This window comes from Scatophagus argus, chromosome 1, assembly GCF_020382885.2.
Source record: "Scatophagus argus isolate fScaArg1 chromosome 1, fScaArg1.pri, whole genome shotgun sequence".
NCBI lineage: Eukaryota > Metazoa > Chordata > Actinopteri > Scatophagidae > Scatophagus > Scatophagus argus.
The window spans coordinates 9,168,527-9,185,701 of NC_058493.1; the positions used below are offsets into that span (position 1 = coordinate 9,168,527).

The 17,175-nt window shown below is 42.3% G+C and overlaps 1 protein-coding gene across 1 annotated transcript in view; it reads right to left on the bottom strand.

Moving 5' to 3' along the window:
* The window catches only part of celf6 (CUGBP Elav-like family member 6), a 134,715-nt gene that overhangs the window by 29,678 nt on the left and 87,862 nt on the right, over positions 1 to 17,175 (bottom strand). Inside the window, exons 3-4 of the mRNA XM_046370764.1 lie at positions 11,875 to 11,923; positions 1,411 to 1,539 (exon numbers count right to left, since the gene is read on the bottom strand). Coding sequence (XP_046226720.1) covers positions 1,411 to 1,539; positions 11,875 to 11,923 — 178 coding nt within the window. The remainder of the gene's footprint in view (positions 1 to 1,410; positions 1,540 to 11,874; positions 11,924 to 17,175) is intronic.

Sequence of the window (17,175 nt, forward strand, 5' to 3'; positions counted from 1 at the left end):
TTTCATGGCAGTGGAAACTTGAAGAGAAGGTAATGATCAAGCCAGTGATAATAGAGACAAATACCAACACAGGAAATGTATGGCATGTGAAGACAGGAGAAAGAAAAAAAAGAGTGGAGTGCAGTAGGGTGAAAAGGAGTGAAAGCGCGAACGAGGGAGAAATCTAGTTCCTGTCTGACACAACAGCACCGGCCTTATTTCATTTTATGTGCTGTCAATCTGCTTGAGGCATCTGAGCAGACAGGAACAGAGGGAGCCGGAGAGGGAGGGGAGACAGCAGAAGAGGAAACAAGCCAGGGAAAAAGAAAGGTAGTGGGCCGGTGGGGCGACGCAGAGCAATAGGCCTGGGATTAACAGTGAGAGGAACAGATGTTGACACAGATATGTGTGTGGTTCAGTATAGCCATCCTTTCTCTTTGATATACTCAGAAGGCTTGCACATTATCAACCCTTCTCTCTTGCCTTCCCATACATCCTTTTCACTCTTTCAGATGCTTCATATAGGAGAGTAAATCATATGCAACAGAGAGAAAGGAACATAGAGGGTTTCAGTAATATCATTGTCGTTATCTCTCCATGATATGACTGTATGACAGAGGTCTGTTAAAGAATGATAGGGGAGCCTCCAGCACTCTCAGAACAATATCACTTCCACAATACAATTCACAACTATCTTTAATTTGACCATGCTGTACTAACTAAATAGCACATAAGCCACAGACATGAATGCATAAGGTGTTCCTGATTGCAGGCAAATCTGTCATACAGTGAGCGACAGCAGCAAAACGAGCCTAGAGCCTGCCTGCTTTATTTACAGTAGGACATTATTGTCCAATGGTCTCTCTGGGGAGGGATGATGGGAATATGGGAAACAAATATGATTACACCCCACTGCTTTTCAGAAACAGGAAGGGGTAGGGGAGGGATGAGCAGAAAAGAAGAGGTGTTGTGTGATGTATTTGTTGAGTACAAGCCCAGGGTGAGAGGAGCTGCCGTGATAAAAAGACAACATGAGAAGTTCAATAGGCAAAGAAAAAAAGGAGTGGAAGGAAAGGTAGAGTGAGTACAAAAAAAGAAATACAAAAAGTAGTGAGGAAAAGAAAGTGAGAGGAAGGAGGTGTCGGATCACACTGACAATGAGGTATGAAAGAAATGCAAGAGAGACACATAAGGGGTGATGAAAAAACAGAATAACTGAAGGGGAGGATGAGTTACTCAGAAGAGCAGAGCGGATTGCAGACGATGTCAATGAGTGTGCAGCAGGTGAGGCATGGTTCTAAAAATGCAAAGAGTAGAAAGAGAAAGCAGTGAGACAGCACATGCACCGGCACGCAGACAGACAGACCGACAGAGGGATCAAGAAGGACAGATAGGGGGTAAAAAAAGAGTGGGAGTTGTGTGGGCTCTGACCCTTACTGGCCCCATCAGGCCCACGCAGGACGGTGCACTCCTCGATCTGGCCGAAGGTCTCGAACAGCCGCCGGACGTCATCCTCGCTCTGCTGCTTGCCGAGCATTCCCACAAACAGCTTCCTGTCTTCTGGATAGGAAGAGAGGAAGGGGAAGGAAGGAGGGAGGGTGGAAGAGAGGAGAGAACAGACAAATGCTACAGCTGATGGCACCGTTCTGCTGAGCTGAGAGGAACTTGTGCAGCTCAAACCCCCCAACCCCCCCTTTTATCAGCAGTCTGCTGTGTTGAGCCTGTACTACCGCTGCTGTTGTTGTTATTGTTGTTGATCTTACTGTTGTGTGGTGTGCCATCTCATTCTGGTATGAGGGAGATGTGTTCCTGTTTCCAGTGAGCTATTCAAGTCTGCCACAGTGGCGTTTGATAGGGATGATGTTTGTAGCACAGTGGGTTTCGGGTAAAGGTAGAAAGAGAGCGTCAATATTTTGCACAGGTAGACAAACTGTTAGATCGTCTGGATGCTTAAGTCACTGATTTGAAAGAGAACATGGAACAAGAACGCGGTAGTACGTTTTTCTCATCACGAAAGAAATAGCAATTATAAGCAAGAGTCAACCCTGCAACGCATTCTATCCAATGATAAACTCAGGAAAAGTAACAAAGCTAAACAGTGTCTTAACCAAGCTGCACTGGTTCCTCATTAAAGTCTATACTTTCTCATCTGCTCCACTTTTTGCTGACTATATGTTAAATATGTGACATGGAGACAAAAAGTAAGGACCTTATGGGAAATTTTAGGGAACGAATACTTTGGAAAATGAGAAGAGTAGAGTTAAGAAAATTAACATTATTCTATGCATTGCCCAGTGTTGGCCACCCAGAAATAAGAAATGTGAAGCTTTTCAGTGTAAGGTTGTTGGTTGATAATTATCAGCCAAAGGTTTGCCGATTTGTCATTTTTCAACTCCAGCAACTGCAACAAATAAAGAAATAAAATTAAGCTAGAATCACATTGTACAATTCAGAGAAAGAATTCATCTTCCCACTAGTTTGCGCACACACTGCAAAATTCTATACAAGTTGTATACAAGTTAAAGGGTAAATGACGTGCGCAACACAACCACAATAACCATGACCTATTGCTTTCACAGCCTGTATTGCATAACATTTCAACTATGAAAGCTACAAGATTTAGTTCTTGTGCCATGAAAAGAAAGTACAACAAAGCATTACACAGGAGGTATTTTTTGGTGTATAAATTGCTAACTAAATACTTCTGTCATATCTGTGATTTAATTAACCGGATTGCCTCATTTTGTGTGACAACAAGAGAAAACTGAAACTAAAAATGACCGGAGAGGTGACATGCTTTAACGAGAGATCAGATCTACTTCTTGTTGGACATTTATTAGTGACTAAAGACAGAGTAAAACAAGTGAATTTAAAATCAGTGCTTGGTGTGAATCACGGAGAGCTATCATTGCTACATTCTGACTGTCAAACTGAAATCTTTCGTAAACTTTCAGCCTGTTAGTATTGGAAGGTCATGGGTAAATGGTCAAGGAAAGTTAGTTGAAAGTGAAAACCGGTTGTCATTGTACAATTTGAATCTAGTGTGATTTAACATCTAGCCTAAGCACTTTCTTTTCCCAATTTCTCATTCGTCACTCAACATGAGTGAGATTTCTAGTGTTGTTCCTCGTAAGTTTAAAGGGCAGCTCCACCTATACCAATATCTTCACTACTACTGCATGTCATAGCTGATCACTTAGCTCCAGAGGGGGGCACTCGGGCACAGATGCATGGGCTCCATACCACTAAATTCTGGCTATTCAGAAAACTATATTTTCCTAATTAATCTTCCCAGTGCTCTGGCATTAGACAGAGCATTCATCTTCTTTACATCTTTTACATTATGCATCTCCTATTCAGCTGTGTTGTGGAATGAAATGGCTACTAGCAAGAACCTATCGCCAGAACTGATGGAAAGTGGCAGGAAGAGGAAGAAGAGTTTATTGGTAATGACACTGTTGATCTTCAGTGTGAGTCATTTGACTGGTAGGGAGGGGGCGAGGAGCTGAGGGCGAGAGCATCACCTGGGCCTCGACAGATGTGACGCCTCCTGTACCTGCCAGGCCCCATTAGACGCAGCTGTTCTAAAAATAAAGCACCGGGGCTTTCTTTTTGCAGCAGGGAAATCGGATCCTGTTCCATACCTGTAAAGTTCAAATGAGACACGTGCCTGCTACCCGCTTGGCCACACAAATGAGCACCTGCATAATCAATAAGGCCAAGCTGCATGGTCTCTACTGCTGGTGTTGTAGCTGTGGTGTCAGTCCATGTTCATGTAGTCACGCCTCACACAGCAGGTATTCTCAAACCCACCAGCTGAACCTAGTACTGCTGCTCATTACTGTTCCTCCTTCCCTGAAGCTCCACTGTTGAAAGTGAGCAAGAACCCTGAGGAGATCACCATAGAGACAGACTCTTAATCTGGCGACTGGGATTTAGGAAAGAGCGACAGTAGGACAGGTATCATGCTGAATATTGGGGTAACAGTTGAGAAGCTGCATGGCTGTAAAGTCGGCCCTGAGCAGGTGTTAGACAGAAATGAGCGTGACCCCTGTCCATGGCAGAAAAGGTGAAACATGAAATGAGGCAACAGCCAGTTGTCAGAGCACACGAGACGTTACCTTGACTGTTCTTCCATCTTTCACATTTTCACTGAGGTGTCACTGTTACAACTTAAATGGGTAGAGTGCAGTTTTACAGGCCTCCTGCAGTGTGTTAATGTTTTGGGACAAAAGTCTCATCTCGGTCCTGGCCTGAGGACATCTAATGGTGGCTTTACAAGGCTAATTAACAAGCCATGAGCGAAGTAATGAACTTTCCAAATGTGCTGGCAAACGCAAAAATAAATTACACCCCAGTGAAGGCATTAAAGGAAGTGTGCGTGTACTTGGGAGCCTTCCTTTGGGAGAGACACGGTGAGAAAATGAATTTGGAGCTACTATCTTTTCATTGCCTGACCTAAGAGTGTCTCAGTTGGCCCACTGCATGCCCTGGCCAGAGTATAGATTGCTATTAATTAGTCCTCTTTGCACCTGTCTCCATAGCAGCTCTTATTGGATTTTGCAAGTTCCCGCTCATCTCCTATGGCGACTTACTAGCTTTAAATTGGCATTTTATGAGTGTGAATAAATATCTTGTAATGCACCCTCTGCACAAGGAGATGACTCCATGACTCCAAAGAGTTATCCATTAAAAGTGGGGAGAGGAGGAAAAGGAAAAATACTCTTCTCAAGTACAGTCATGTATTTGCATTAAGAGGGGTGAGGACCTTCCTATGGAACTGTCTGAGGATATAGAAGTATGACAAAACTCATTGAGCTGACTGTTTGACCCCTTTTGTACTTATCTCTCATTGAGAGGGGGCTCATCTTATCCTTCTAAAAGGGCTGAGCCACACAGCTGGAGAACATTTGAGCTCTACAGCACTTCTCTGCTCTACTCTGAAGAGACCTTTGTAATCTGCACTATCAAACCTAGCCACTACTTTAAAATAATACTGTGTCTGAGTGTGTATGTGTGTGTGGTAGTTAGGAAGCCTGACTAGCGTTTAGATTTTTTTTTATGTCACTGCACCATAAAACACTTCCAATTTATGCATCTCTGGAGCATTTCTACTGTATACTTTATAGTGTAATTAGCAGATTCAAGGCTTTTTTTAAAAAAATGGGTTTGGATGTATGGAAATGAATGTTCTTTGATTTGGCTTGTCAGGACCTGGTTTCATATTTTTATTGTATGCACAGTACTGTATGTGTATATAGTATACCAATGCCTTTATACAGGAGTGTGAAAAAGCATATAGCTTTTTAATTTTTTTTCATCCCTTATTGAGTTCACACTTGCTTCCTCTTGCACACAAAGTAATCTACACATCTTTATGCCCCCCCCGTGTCTCATCTCCTGACCAGAAGTAGAAGCAATTGTGTGGAAAATGGTTCCTTGTCAGTCTCCAGCCATGTCCAAACTGTGGTGGCATGTGGACAGCCACATTTTATGAATGAAAATAAAGGAGGAGATCAAAAAAGTTATCAAAACACTACTGACATCTGACAATTGCTTGTCTCAGGAAGCCTTTTCATTTCAGCGCCCGGTATATTAAAAATTAATGGATTTTGCACAGACGCCATATGCTGTCAAGATTGATGCTTCTCTCCATGGAATAAAGTGATACTTGTGTTGTAGGCTGCAGCATATGCATATAGATCGTTCTCTTCCTTCCTCTTTTGTCTCCCTATTGCTTTCTCTGTATCATTCTCTTTACCCTTTATTGCCATCTCTTCCCCTGCTCTGTCTCTACAGGCAAAGAATCAGTTGTTGTGAAGTTTACTTTTAAAAAAAAAAAATCATTTGTGTACCAATAATGGGAACATGCTCTTTAAATAATTACTCTGCTGTTCCTGTGCTGTGGTAAATATATATATTTTTGTCTTTTTTTTCATGATTCTATCACTTATTGCCCGCTGGCAGCTAACAGGGAAGCTTGGTAGTAGTAAGTGTTCAGAAAGCATGGACAGCTGCATCCAATGATAAAAGATGCCCGCTAGGCCGCTGGGTGCATTTCAAATGCAGAGTAATGTTCCAGGCAGCACAACAGAGGAGTTGTGCTTCTTATGGTCTCATTAGAAAAGCCTGATGCTGGGGCGCTGCTGCCTGGGAGGCCCGCCACCAGAAATGCTCACACATGTAGGCGTACAGCCCGGGTGTACAAAATGTTGGGAACGCATTCTTATGATTGAGTTAGACTTTGTTTTTCATCATCTATCATATATTTCAGTTGTGTAAAGGCACGAGTTTGTTTGGAATCAAAAGGTTCCATTTTCTTTCAGAAAAGACTTTTTAGACTATAAGCATTACGCATTTGCACAGAAACAATAATAATTCCTTGTCACAGATGCACTTTTGTTATCAAGCATTGTTATAACTGGATTTAATAGTACTCTGAACCCTGCACTTTCATGTGTTTTCAACAGGCTCATGTTCCCCAAATGTCTACAGGGGTTATCTACCTGTTACAAAGTGGCTTTTGGGGACAAAAGCTTTACCTCCATACCACTTAGATACATTAATATATGATGATAATGATTATCTTTCTTGTGAAAGAAAAGTGCTGAAAGCAGTTGATTAGTTGAGTATTTTTCAGACAAGTAATCACTGGATATCAATATTAATTAATCATTAAGTAAATTAAATAATTAGTAATAGTTAATAGTTAATAATAGCTATTCGTGAAAAAATGTGAGTTGCTGTCTTACTGTAAAAAGAAATGAACTGAGGAAAATTAAATGGCTTGTAATAGTAAGTGACGTGGGAAACAAAAGAAATTGCTGTACTTTCAAAAATTTAATTTCCCCTTCAGGATCAATAAATTGTTATATTTAAATGGCAGAACATGGCACATTCTATTTAAAATTAGTACTAGATCAGGCATATCACAGAATAAAATTTTTAATCATAAAATGTATCACAAAAAGAATTGTATTTCCTGTCATCTCACAATTATACAAGATAAGTTGTGGTTGTCAGTGATGCTGCATGTGAGTGAGGGACAGTGTTTGCCTTAATGGCCATGAGTGAAAAAGGACTGGAAGGTAGTAGCACTAAATATATTGTAAATAAATGAGTTTCAGAATGGACCAGAGAGAAACAACACAAAGACAAATGGAAGGATTGCAAATGAAATAAAGGTTTTCTGAGGTAACATAGACATATCTCACTGGCCAGTATTAGAACTCTCTGCTTCCCCTGTAACAAATGGTGGTGTTCACACATCAGAGAGGCTGCCAGACCTGGGTTACTGGGTTTGCTAACATTCTTGAGTTGTTTCACTGTGGTGGACCTAAACTGATGTTATAAAAATTAATTGTTAGCATTAATATCTGCTATTTAAACCACCTTAAGCTATGAGCTTGTGAACAGGTAACAGTCGCCTGCAAATGGAAAAAGCTACAGAATGAGATTTAAAGTTTTAGCAGGATCAGCAGGATGACCAACTCCTTTATATTAGAGGAAACCATTTAATTTAAAATAAAATAAAAAATAAAAATTTTGCTTCATGGAAATTTAATTATGTATTTTATGTGGTATACTGATACTGAATATGTGTTCACAGTTATGCACTCATTTCCTGTGTGAAACTGTGTATACAGTTTAGTATTACTATTTTAGTATAGCAACAGCAACATTCCAACATGATTAAGTTAGGATTCAAAGATGTTCAAACTTTATATAGAATTCATTCTCAATTTTCACAATTTAAGTTCAATGTTGGAGTAAGTGTAGAAGGTGTGAAGTTATGTTGTGAAGTGATTGTAAAATGACCCGTGCATCTGTTCCACTGCATTGCTCAACCCCCACAAGAACTCACTTCGCCTTTATACGACACCTTTAACCACTTATGAGGCCCATTCTCCTTCAAACTCTTGCTTAGTTCCTACCCAGCTAACCGAAGTAATTAGACCCCATCCCAGACAATGATGTGCAACCACACACTAAACCTTTCTGCTGATGGTCCCAATCTGTATGCAAGGGGATTATCCAGCATAGTGAGGTGGTAAATGGAATAATCAGAGGAGAACAAACATTCAAATTGTCAGTGTATCAAGCATGATGAGTGGATATAGGCTTTGTGTTTTTAAATGCATTACTTATACCTCCAGAGCTGTCACATCAATTTACGTAAGAGAGCAGGAGGAGAGTATTAAACCATATCCTCAAAAACCAGGGCAGAACAATTGAGGAAACTTGTAAGAAATTGTCTGTTGCAGCTTCTGTCCAAATATTATAATTTCTTCTACGTCAGACACATCATTTGTAGTAGCTCTGCAATGGAGCTCTGCAAAAGAGTAATTTCAGTCAATGACATAAAACCTTTAGTTAATATCCTGCAATGGTCACTGCTGAAAGTCCCTGAGTTCTTTTGTCTGACCATGTGTCTCCATGTCTCTGTGTGTTTTTCTCAGTACACACATATCAACCACTGCTAGGGTGCTTCTTGACTGTTCAGACTTGTGCATGATCGTGTCCAGAGGCACGGAGGGATCTTTTGGCTTCATTTGCATGTAAAGTGGAGTGTGCTCTTCTGTGGGCGTGAGGTGCCTCCAGACAGACCCTCCCCTGTGGCCTGCCAGACTGAGCCAGCCAGCAGCCCTCACTCTTACCTGCCTGCTGGGTGGGGCATGACAGCACAGTGCGCAACATCTTAAGGTCCTGTCAATCTCTTCACTGCCCGACTGGGGTCAACCTTCTGAAGAGCAGCAGGTTGGCAAGGACAAACATGACCCTTTCACAAGGACTCCCCTCAGCCAGGCAGACAAAAAGCATGGACAAGATATTAAAAAGATTCACTAGGGCTGCAGAGTATCAAGTACAGGGATTGCAATGCTCGTGGCACTGTATCCTATAAAATAAAAGTATGAGGAGCTAATAAACAAGTAGAGTAAAGAGACTCTGTGTATACAAATACACTGAGAGTAGCACATTGTGAAAAAGTCGATGTTGATGGAGGTTGCTGAGCATTTTGTGAGTGTTGAAACCATCTTATCAGAGTTAATAAAAGGAGAGGGTGTTGCTGGCTGACCCATCATCTCTCTTCTCATCAGTGTGGTCTGCAGTCTCACAGCAGCTACAGGAGTGGGACCTAGCTCCAAGATTGTGTTTAGATAATGGCCATCTCCAATCATAGATAATCTGGCCCCATCTTTTCTTCACAGACACAGCGGCAGACAAGGTCAGGGGGAAAAAAGATTCCTGGCGAGGCGAGGAGGAGATAGGGATGGGGCGGCTCTGAGATGATTTACTGCTGAGATTCACTCAGCTGCCTCCATCACCCTCCGTTAACTTTCTCATCCTGTCGTCTCTTCCCCTCTCACTCTTTTTGTCCTCCATCTCTCACTCTCTCGCATTCCTCCATGGGCCTTGTACTGAATCCACACCTCTTTCTCTATCAATCGCTTCATCTCTCCCTTTGGACTACTGTACCAATGAGACAGAAAGAGGGAGAAAGAGAAAGAAAAGGGAGACGAGAGAAAAAGCAAGAGATGTCTACTTTTCCTCATTTCTGCCCCGTTTTCAGTTTGAAGAAAATTGCTTGGGTCTCACGTAGAGATAGAGTGGCATTGTGTGTCCCTGCATTGACCACAGAGCGAGTGAGTAGAAGACCCATGGCTCAATTGTGTCTTTGTATCTCTGAGTTGAAATCATGGTTTGATAGAATTGGGCATGAAAAAGCGGTGTAAGGCATATCAGATAAATGTTGACTATGTGGGGAAGAGTTTGGCTGACTAGCTGTGAAGCTTCCCACCCATGCTCCAGTCTCTCTCGATAATCCAAGGAAAAAATAAAATAAGACATGAGTCATTGTAATAGGCAGCCAGAGAATCAGCTCTGTGATCCACAATGGCAGCCAAGTAGCAGGATTTTGCGGTGCCGGGCCACCCAGTCATTCTCTGAGCTCTGGTTTTCCTTCTCCTCCTGACACTCCCATTTCCCCAGAGAGAGGACATCTCTCAGGGACACTGTGAACAAAAGAGGGGCTACTAAAGTCTCCAAATGGAGTAATGTGCCCTGATGTCTGCACAGGCACGTAATCGAGACCCCTGCACCAAGTTCCCGTGACAGATAATTGCTGATGTCTTGGTTGTGATAAATGTGACTCCATTCTTGAGGTGCAAATGTCCCGGTTCAGCCCTGGGTTTGACAACCTAGAGGCCCCACTGGGATTGGTGTACCTGACTGGTGCTCAGCCTTCCACAGATGAATCCCTGACTACTTTCTCTCCTTTAGTCATCTCTCAGTGGGCTGTCTATTTTCCTTTAACCACAGGCCTTCATAGTAAATCTCATTTCATTGTCAGCCGCGACTGTGGTTTACTTCCCTGGCCTGTCTTCTGACTTCCTGTTGCCATTAACGCTCAATATCTCTGTTGGGGCCTGTCTGCTTGGTCTTATTTCATTCCGTGCTGTGTCCTATCCTGTCCTGCCATATAGAAAGTTCATCTGACAGACTAGCAGGGGCTGTGCCAGCCTAAGAGCCCTCTGTATTTCATTCACACTGCCTGTTTATCCCCCTTCTCTTTCTGCTGAAAAAGGGTAGTAATTGATATTGGGACCCATCCATCCTCCCCTCTTAAGCCCAGAGATCCAATTTATCTTGGTGAGAACGCCGATTGGCTCTCGCCCAGGCCTTGTCGGTCAGACTTTGCCTGTTTTTAGATGGCCGTTAATTAAAGTGCCGCCATGACAAAAATAAGATCTACATGGGGGTGTGTGTGGCAATAGAAATGGGCCATCTGATCCACACTTGACCACATGAATTAGCAAAGTAGCTCAGTCTAATTTGACCTAGGCAGTGTAAATCACCATTCTGAAATGTAAGCACAGGGCAGAGACAGACTGGTTCAATTAGATCCAATTCCATCCATGTAAATCTTTAACTGGCTTAATCTGCATTAACCTCAGTGATGTTAGTCACAAATGGTTTCAGAATGATCTAGTCAATCACCGTGTCAGTCAGATTAAAGATGGAGGAAAGGGGCCATGCAAGAGAATTGGTACAATGTCAAAGCAGCACACTTGAATGCTTCAAACAGACAGGTTTACTTTTTAAAAAGGAACTTTCCTTTAATATAAATTATTAATTTGAGTTTTAGAATTGCACCCACTGATGCATACACAATATGTCAATGGTGCTCAACTGGAACTCTCACATCACACACTGAATCACACAGGCAGATACGAAGAAAGTTAGAGCAGTAGGTATGTAGGTGCATTTATAGTGGATACTGTACATGTATGCTTTGATTTTAGACAAGTCAAACAGGGACTGTGAACAACAATCAATTCATTGTATTCTTTATAGATAAAAAAAAATATCGTACTGCATAAACCGCCAAGAGGTTCCAAACTCATCAAGTGTCTCACTTTGAGAAACTTATGCTGTCTTTATCCTTCATTTAGTGACTACTAATTTAATACAAGTAAGAGATCTGAGTTGTGTCTGTAGGTTTATGTATGTGTATCTGTGTCTGTATATGTATAGAATGTATCCCATTCGCTCTTATCTATAAGCTGTCTTAATTATCACTGTGGTGATAAAGGAATGGGGATCCTCCATGCCCCATTATTTTCTGTTCTGTTTTATTTCTCTCTTCATGTCGCTCTGTCTTGTCTTTGAACCACTCCCAGTGACTGTGAACCTGAGACAGCCCCTCTGCTGGCACAGATGGGAAGTCAATAGAAGCAAGTGACCTATATTACGGACTACTCTACCAACTCCCAGTGTGTCTCAAGTGAGAGCAGAATATTAAGGATTGCGTGTGCGCTGTTCCAGTGTATTTGTGTGTTTGTGTGTGTGTTTTTAAGGGGTATGTGCAATGGAGACCAGGAGAAGGTTAATTACCTCCTCGTCCTTCGCTGTCGGCTGGCTTCACCTGGATGGGCCGGTTCATCTGGAAAGATAGAGGGAAACAGAGGGAAGGAAAGAAACAGAGAGAGAAGGAAGGGAAAGGAAATCCCAGGTTAGCACAAAATGATAGGAGCAATTGCTATAATCTGTGAATTGGGAAGAGACAAAGTGAGATGTGGCAGTGTTCCTGAAACTAATGTCCTGAGTTTGTCCTGCTCTGTGAGCTAAATGCAAAAATCAAACAGTGACCATGCCGTAAAAGAGATAAATCTGTACAGTGCTCCATGCCAACGTGTTTAATTAATCCAGGGCACTGCCTCTAGAGATGCCTGAATTCCCCTTACAGTTCAGCAGAATTAGCACTTTTCAATGACGGAGCCACACTGGGTGTCAGATGGCACTTGGAGATTAATGCCATTACATCAGCCACTCCCAGCCCCACAGGGAGAGGTCCTTTCAGGCTGGCCCTTGCTCTTCCTGTCCCCTCCTGGCTCCAGACTCGCAGTCACCAGCTATATCCTGCTCATCCCTGACCCTCAGCAATCCCTCTTTCTCTGCCTCCATCCCTTCCTCCTCTCTTTCACCCCTTTGCCCAGAAACCCTTTTTGCAACCAATATGCCACTAGTCTGGACAGCCAACCCCATGCTACCCAAACCTCCTCCTCCCCCCCTCTGGAAGCCACTGAACCACCGAACAGCGAGGCTGCGAAGCAGCTTGTGAAAGGTTAACAGCAGGGAATCGATAAACAACCTTTGAGGTTCCATTCTATAGTGAGGTGAAAGCAAAACGTTGCCAAGCTAACATAAAAAACCAACTTTTAAAAACTGCCTACCATGAATAAAAACTCCCCTGCTTCTTTTTGCTCCTGTGTCTATGGTTTCATTTTTTGTCACTACCTGCAGTTCGAATATGAAAACAGAAAAACACATATTTTGTGCCTTCTGAAACAGAAATAATACTACCTCTTTTCTCTGTAGAAAAAAAAGTGGGTGTGAAGAGCCACACTTGAAGACCCTTGCTTATTGAGGCTACCCACGCATGTCATATTTGGCAATGTGTTTTATACTTGGCAAGGCATTTTTCTGACTTCAGTCTGCAGTAGGCCTACCTTTCTAACTAGGCCATGTGGACAGGTCCAACATGTGAGTGCCAGTGAATGGCACATGGTACTGCTCCCTCAGATCAGTCAGCTAAGGCAGCACAATGAGTGTTGGACCCTCAGGCAACACAACACTTGACAGCGGTTGACCACAGCCAAATATAGACCAAAGACTGCTCAATGTGTGTAGACAAGCATATACGTGGTAACACCCTGGGGATGTAATGTACTCATCAAGGAATATGCTTAGACACTGAAACAAAGCTTAGAGAGATGGATGCATCACAAGACAAGTGAGCAAAGGCGTACACACTCACACCAATGCAGACACAGTCACAACCATACAAGCAGAACTGGGCACACACGTATCTCCACACAGAAGTAAATGCAAAGTATAATGTCTGCTGATATGTACAAATTGAGGCAAAGAAGTAAATATATGTCACCTATGACATAAATACATCTCATGTTGTTGTTTTTTGAGGTGCACAGTGTTGAGCATTTCAATTTTTTCAAGTTAACAAAACCAATACTGTAAGTCATCACTTCTGCATCTTAGTCACACATGTTCTTTTAGATCTTACTATTGAGCTTTGGGGTATGATGTTTGCGGTTACAATGACTGTATGTATTAAGTGAAATACAATGTTGGTACACTTAGTGTCTGCATTTGTCAGTGTCTTATAAGTTGAAGCATAAAGAGAAAGACACCTGTTCATTCACTGTTTGTCACTCTGTAAAAACATCATCTCAATAAATCGCAACCACAAGATTCTGACATAGTTTATATGTCCTTTAACAATTATTATATTACATTAAAAATATAACAGAGGTAACAACTTCCTCTTACAATTTTGAGTACAGATGTTTGAGCTACAGCCATTACTGTGTGAGGTCTAACTTCCTGACACACTTAGTGTCATTATTTCATTTTTATATGGCCTCAAACAGCCAGATAGGTACATTACATTCTGCCATTTCTCAATCAATATTGTGTTGACTATGTTAAGGTGTTGACTATGTTAACATAGTGTTGACTATGTTTACACTTGGTTCTGAGGTAAAGTTCAGGTAGGGTGAGGCATTGATATATGTGAGTGTGTGGTGGAGAGAATTAAAGGCAGTTGGAGCATTGCAAGCAGTAAGTTAAGGTGTGCTCTGTGAACATATTGTAAGAGTGTCTGTGAGCATGTCTGAACAGCAGCTTGGGGTTGGGGGCAGAATTTGTCTCATAAAAGAGGTTTAGGGTAGCCTGAAGTCCCAAGATCCCTGTCCAGTGATCAGTCAGCTTCCAGGTCTTAAACAGCAGCGGTTGGCCAGGAGGCTTCATTAGTAGCCCCTGAGCCACTGCAGCAACAAGAGTCATTAGACAACCCAAAAGTACACTTGGGGTTGCTAAGCAACCGAGCGGAGGTGGCCGGCAGGCAGGCAAGGCAGGCTAGGCAGGCTAGGCAGGCTGGCCGTTGGTCTGCGGGCTGTTAGCCAACCAATTGGCACTCCTTTCTATCTACTTTTTTTCTTTGCTTGGTCCAAGGAGGTCATAGTGAGAGAGAAGGAAAAAAGATTTCTCAACTCCCACCTTCCAGCATGTCCCACTTTCATGTCCCTTTTTAGTGAGTGTGACAATGAGTTTTCAGAGCGAGTCTGCTGCAACTTCTGCTCCAGCTTCCTGCCAAATTATGGAATTCAGCTTAATGCCAACGTAGGAAGCTGTGAGTAGTGCACACATGCATATGGCAGTCATTAAGTCGTCTGCTTCTTTGAGCTACTTTATGGTGTACTCTACATACATTTTCTTGTGCAAACAGAAACTGTTTCTAGCATAGAAATCATTCACTTCACTTTTAAGTGAAGTTACCTCTCTTTCTCTCTCTCTTACTTGTCTTCTCTCCTCTTGCTGACACACATACATACGCAGAGACACAAAACGTCTAGGGGCTCAATAACAGCAGGTGGCTTAGGTGACATTTTAATCCCTTATTACTGAGTGCAGGATTAGCCAACAGATCAAGGCAGAGTTAATTATATGAATTCATCAGAGGCTGGGCGAAGAGGCAGCCTGCTTTCCCTTAGGGCCAGGACCCCGCACCCCCACCCCTGCATACACACATGCATACACACATACATACATACATACGCACACACACTAAGGAAGAGTACAAGTGACATTCTCAAAAGCTTGCTAGTTCCTTATTAGCATTGCAGCAGCATAAAGCTAAGATAACACATACAGTGGAGCCTCCAGAGATGCTGTAAGACAAATGACAACTACTACCTTCCCGTTGGGCCCTGCAAAATGAACTGCATAGACATTGGAGAGGAAGACTACAGGCTTTTTCATCCTGCAGATGTGTGGCTGCCGAGGCTGAAAGGAGTTCAACACCCCCCGTCTTACTTTATCTTTGTCTCTCTCTGCCCCTTTGGCCTCCAAAACCAATATGCTTCCCACCACAGCCCCTTAATGGGTTGATCAATGCTGACAAATAGGCAGCTCATGCTGTCTTGCCTGGGAACTCACAGCTCTGTGCCTGTGTGCTGCTGCACTTAGAGAGGCCATCTCTCTTTCTCTTCATCTCTCCCTTTTTCCTGTCTCTCTCCTTCTTTCACTGACTTTTTTTCCTCTCCATAGTTCCCCCTCCTTCATGCTCTATTTCCTTTATGTCTATACATTCATTTTTTCTTTGCTCTAATCTCTAGAGGCAAATCTATATTTTTCATTCTGTTATGATGAATAAAAGTCAGCTGAAGTCACGGAGGGGTGGAAAACCAACAGTGTGGAAGAGTGAAACTTGCTTACATTTTCCAGGAGAGGACTGTGTTTCAGAGCGTGTGTCTGTGTGTGTTTGTTTGTGCGCATTTCAGTCCATCTATCTTTGGCTAGACTGTCTGATTGATAACAGTGCAGCGGAGAGAAAGAGAGACAAGGACACTGCTGGCCTTTGACCATGTTTGACCATGCTTTGTGAATATCACTGCTCACAAAGCAAGCAAGGAGAAATGTTATCTACCAGCCACTCTAAATACAGAAAAATGTTCAAGTGCTCAGAATGAGCACTTTGTCCGTTGTGGAGTCTTCTCAGCTGCAACTCTGCAAATGGAATGCGTTATTTTTTTGTAACTCCATGTCAGTTGTTGTCTTCTTCTTCATTCTCTAAATAAGTCTGAAGTAATTAGTACAGTTTGTACTTAGTAATTTTAGGAACTTGCTAATTAGCTGTAATTACTTAACACATATGCTGTAATAATTTATGTATCAGACGGTGCTAACTACTGGAGGCTTCCAGACAATTCTGAAGTCTTCTGAGCAGATATTTGGGGAACTGAGTACTGGCACAAGGCCACAAAAACTTTCTTAAGTGCTGCTTGTGCATTTCAGAGTGACTTGTGCATGTCACTCAGAAAAAGACAACAAGCTAAATGCATATAATATAAAAAGATCTTTCCAAATGATGATTTAACGAGGCAGTAAAGAAAATTGCCTTTGTCAAAATGGACCCTATTTTAACTCCGCATTTACACGATACGTTTTGTCATGTGCACATGATGAACAATGAAGGCTTATTTGGGAACATGTGCTGTTTTTGTTCTTCAGTGAGCACTCACACTTGACAGGGTGAAGTGGCATTTTAATAGGAGGGTGTAGTGATGAATCATTACCTTTTCAGCCAGTCACATTACTCATTTCATAACTTTTAAACAGCTGTGGCAATCACAGACTCTAGACCAGTTTGTCTAAAGTGCAGTGTAACTCTAGTAAATTAGTACAATAAAAGTATATATATATATATATACATATATGTATAGACCATTCCCTGGTAGGCAAACCACAGAAATTTCATGTGATTCTGTGTCAATTTGACATGCAGTAACCACCTGATGGGCAGTAAGTGAAATCTTGCAGGAGATGCACCTGTTTAGGGTGTGAAGACCCAGAATGTGTCTGAACTCTCTCGTCTTTTTGTGAGCCAGAAAGTACTCAGAGTAATACCCTTTCTGTCTGTCACGAACCAGGACAATGGTCACAGTTTGCTGTAATTGAAAATGCTTTAAACATCGAATGTCGTACTTCTTTTGCAAGACCTGTTGAAATGGGGGCAATGCTGCATGCTGTTATCAGCCCACTGTAACCTAGTGATTGGTGAGAACTGGGTGTTAACTGACTGTTAGATAGCTGGCCACACTGACATTTTCACAA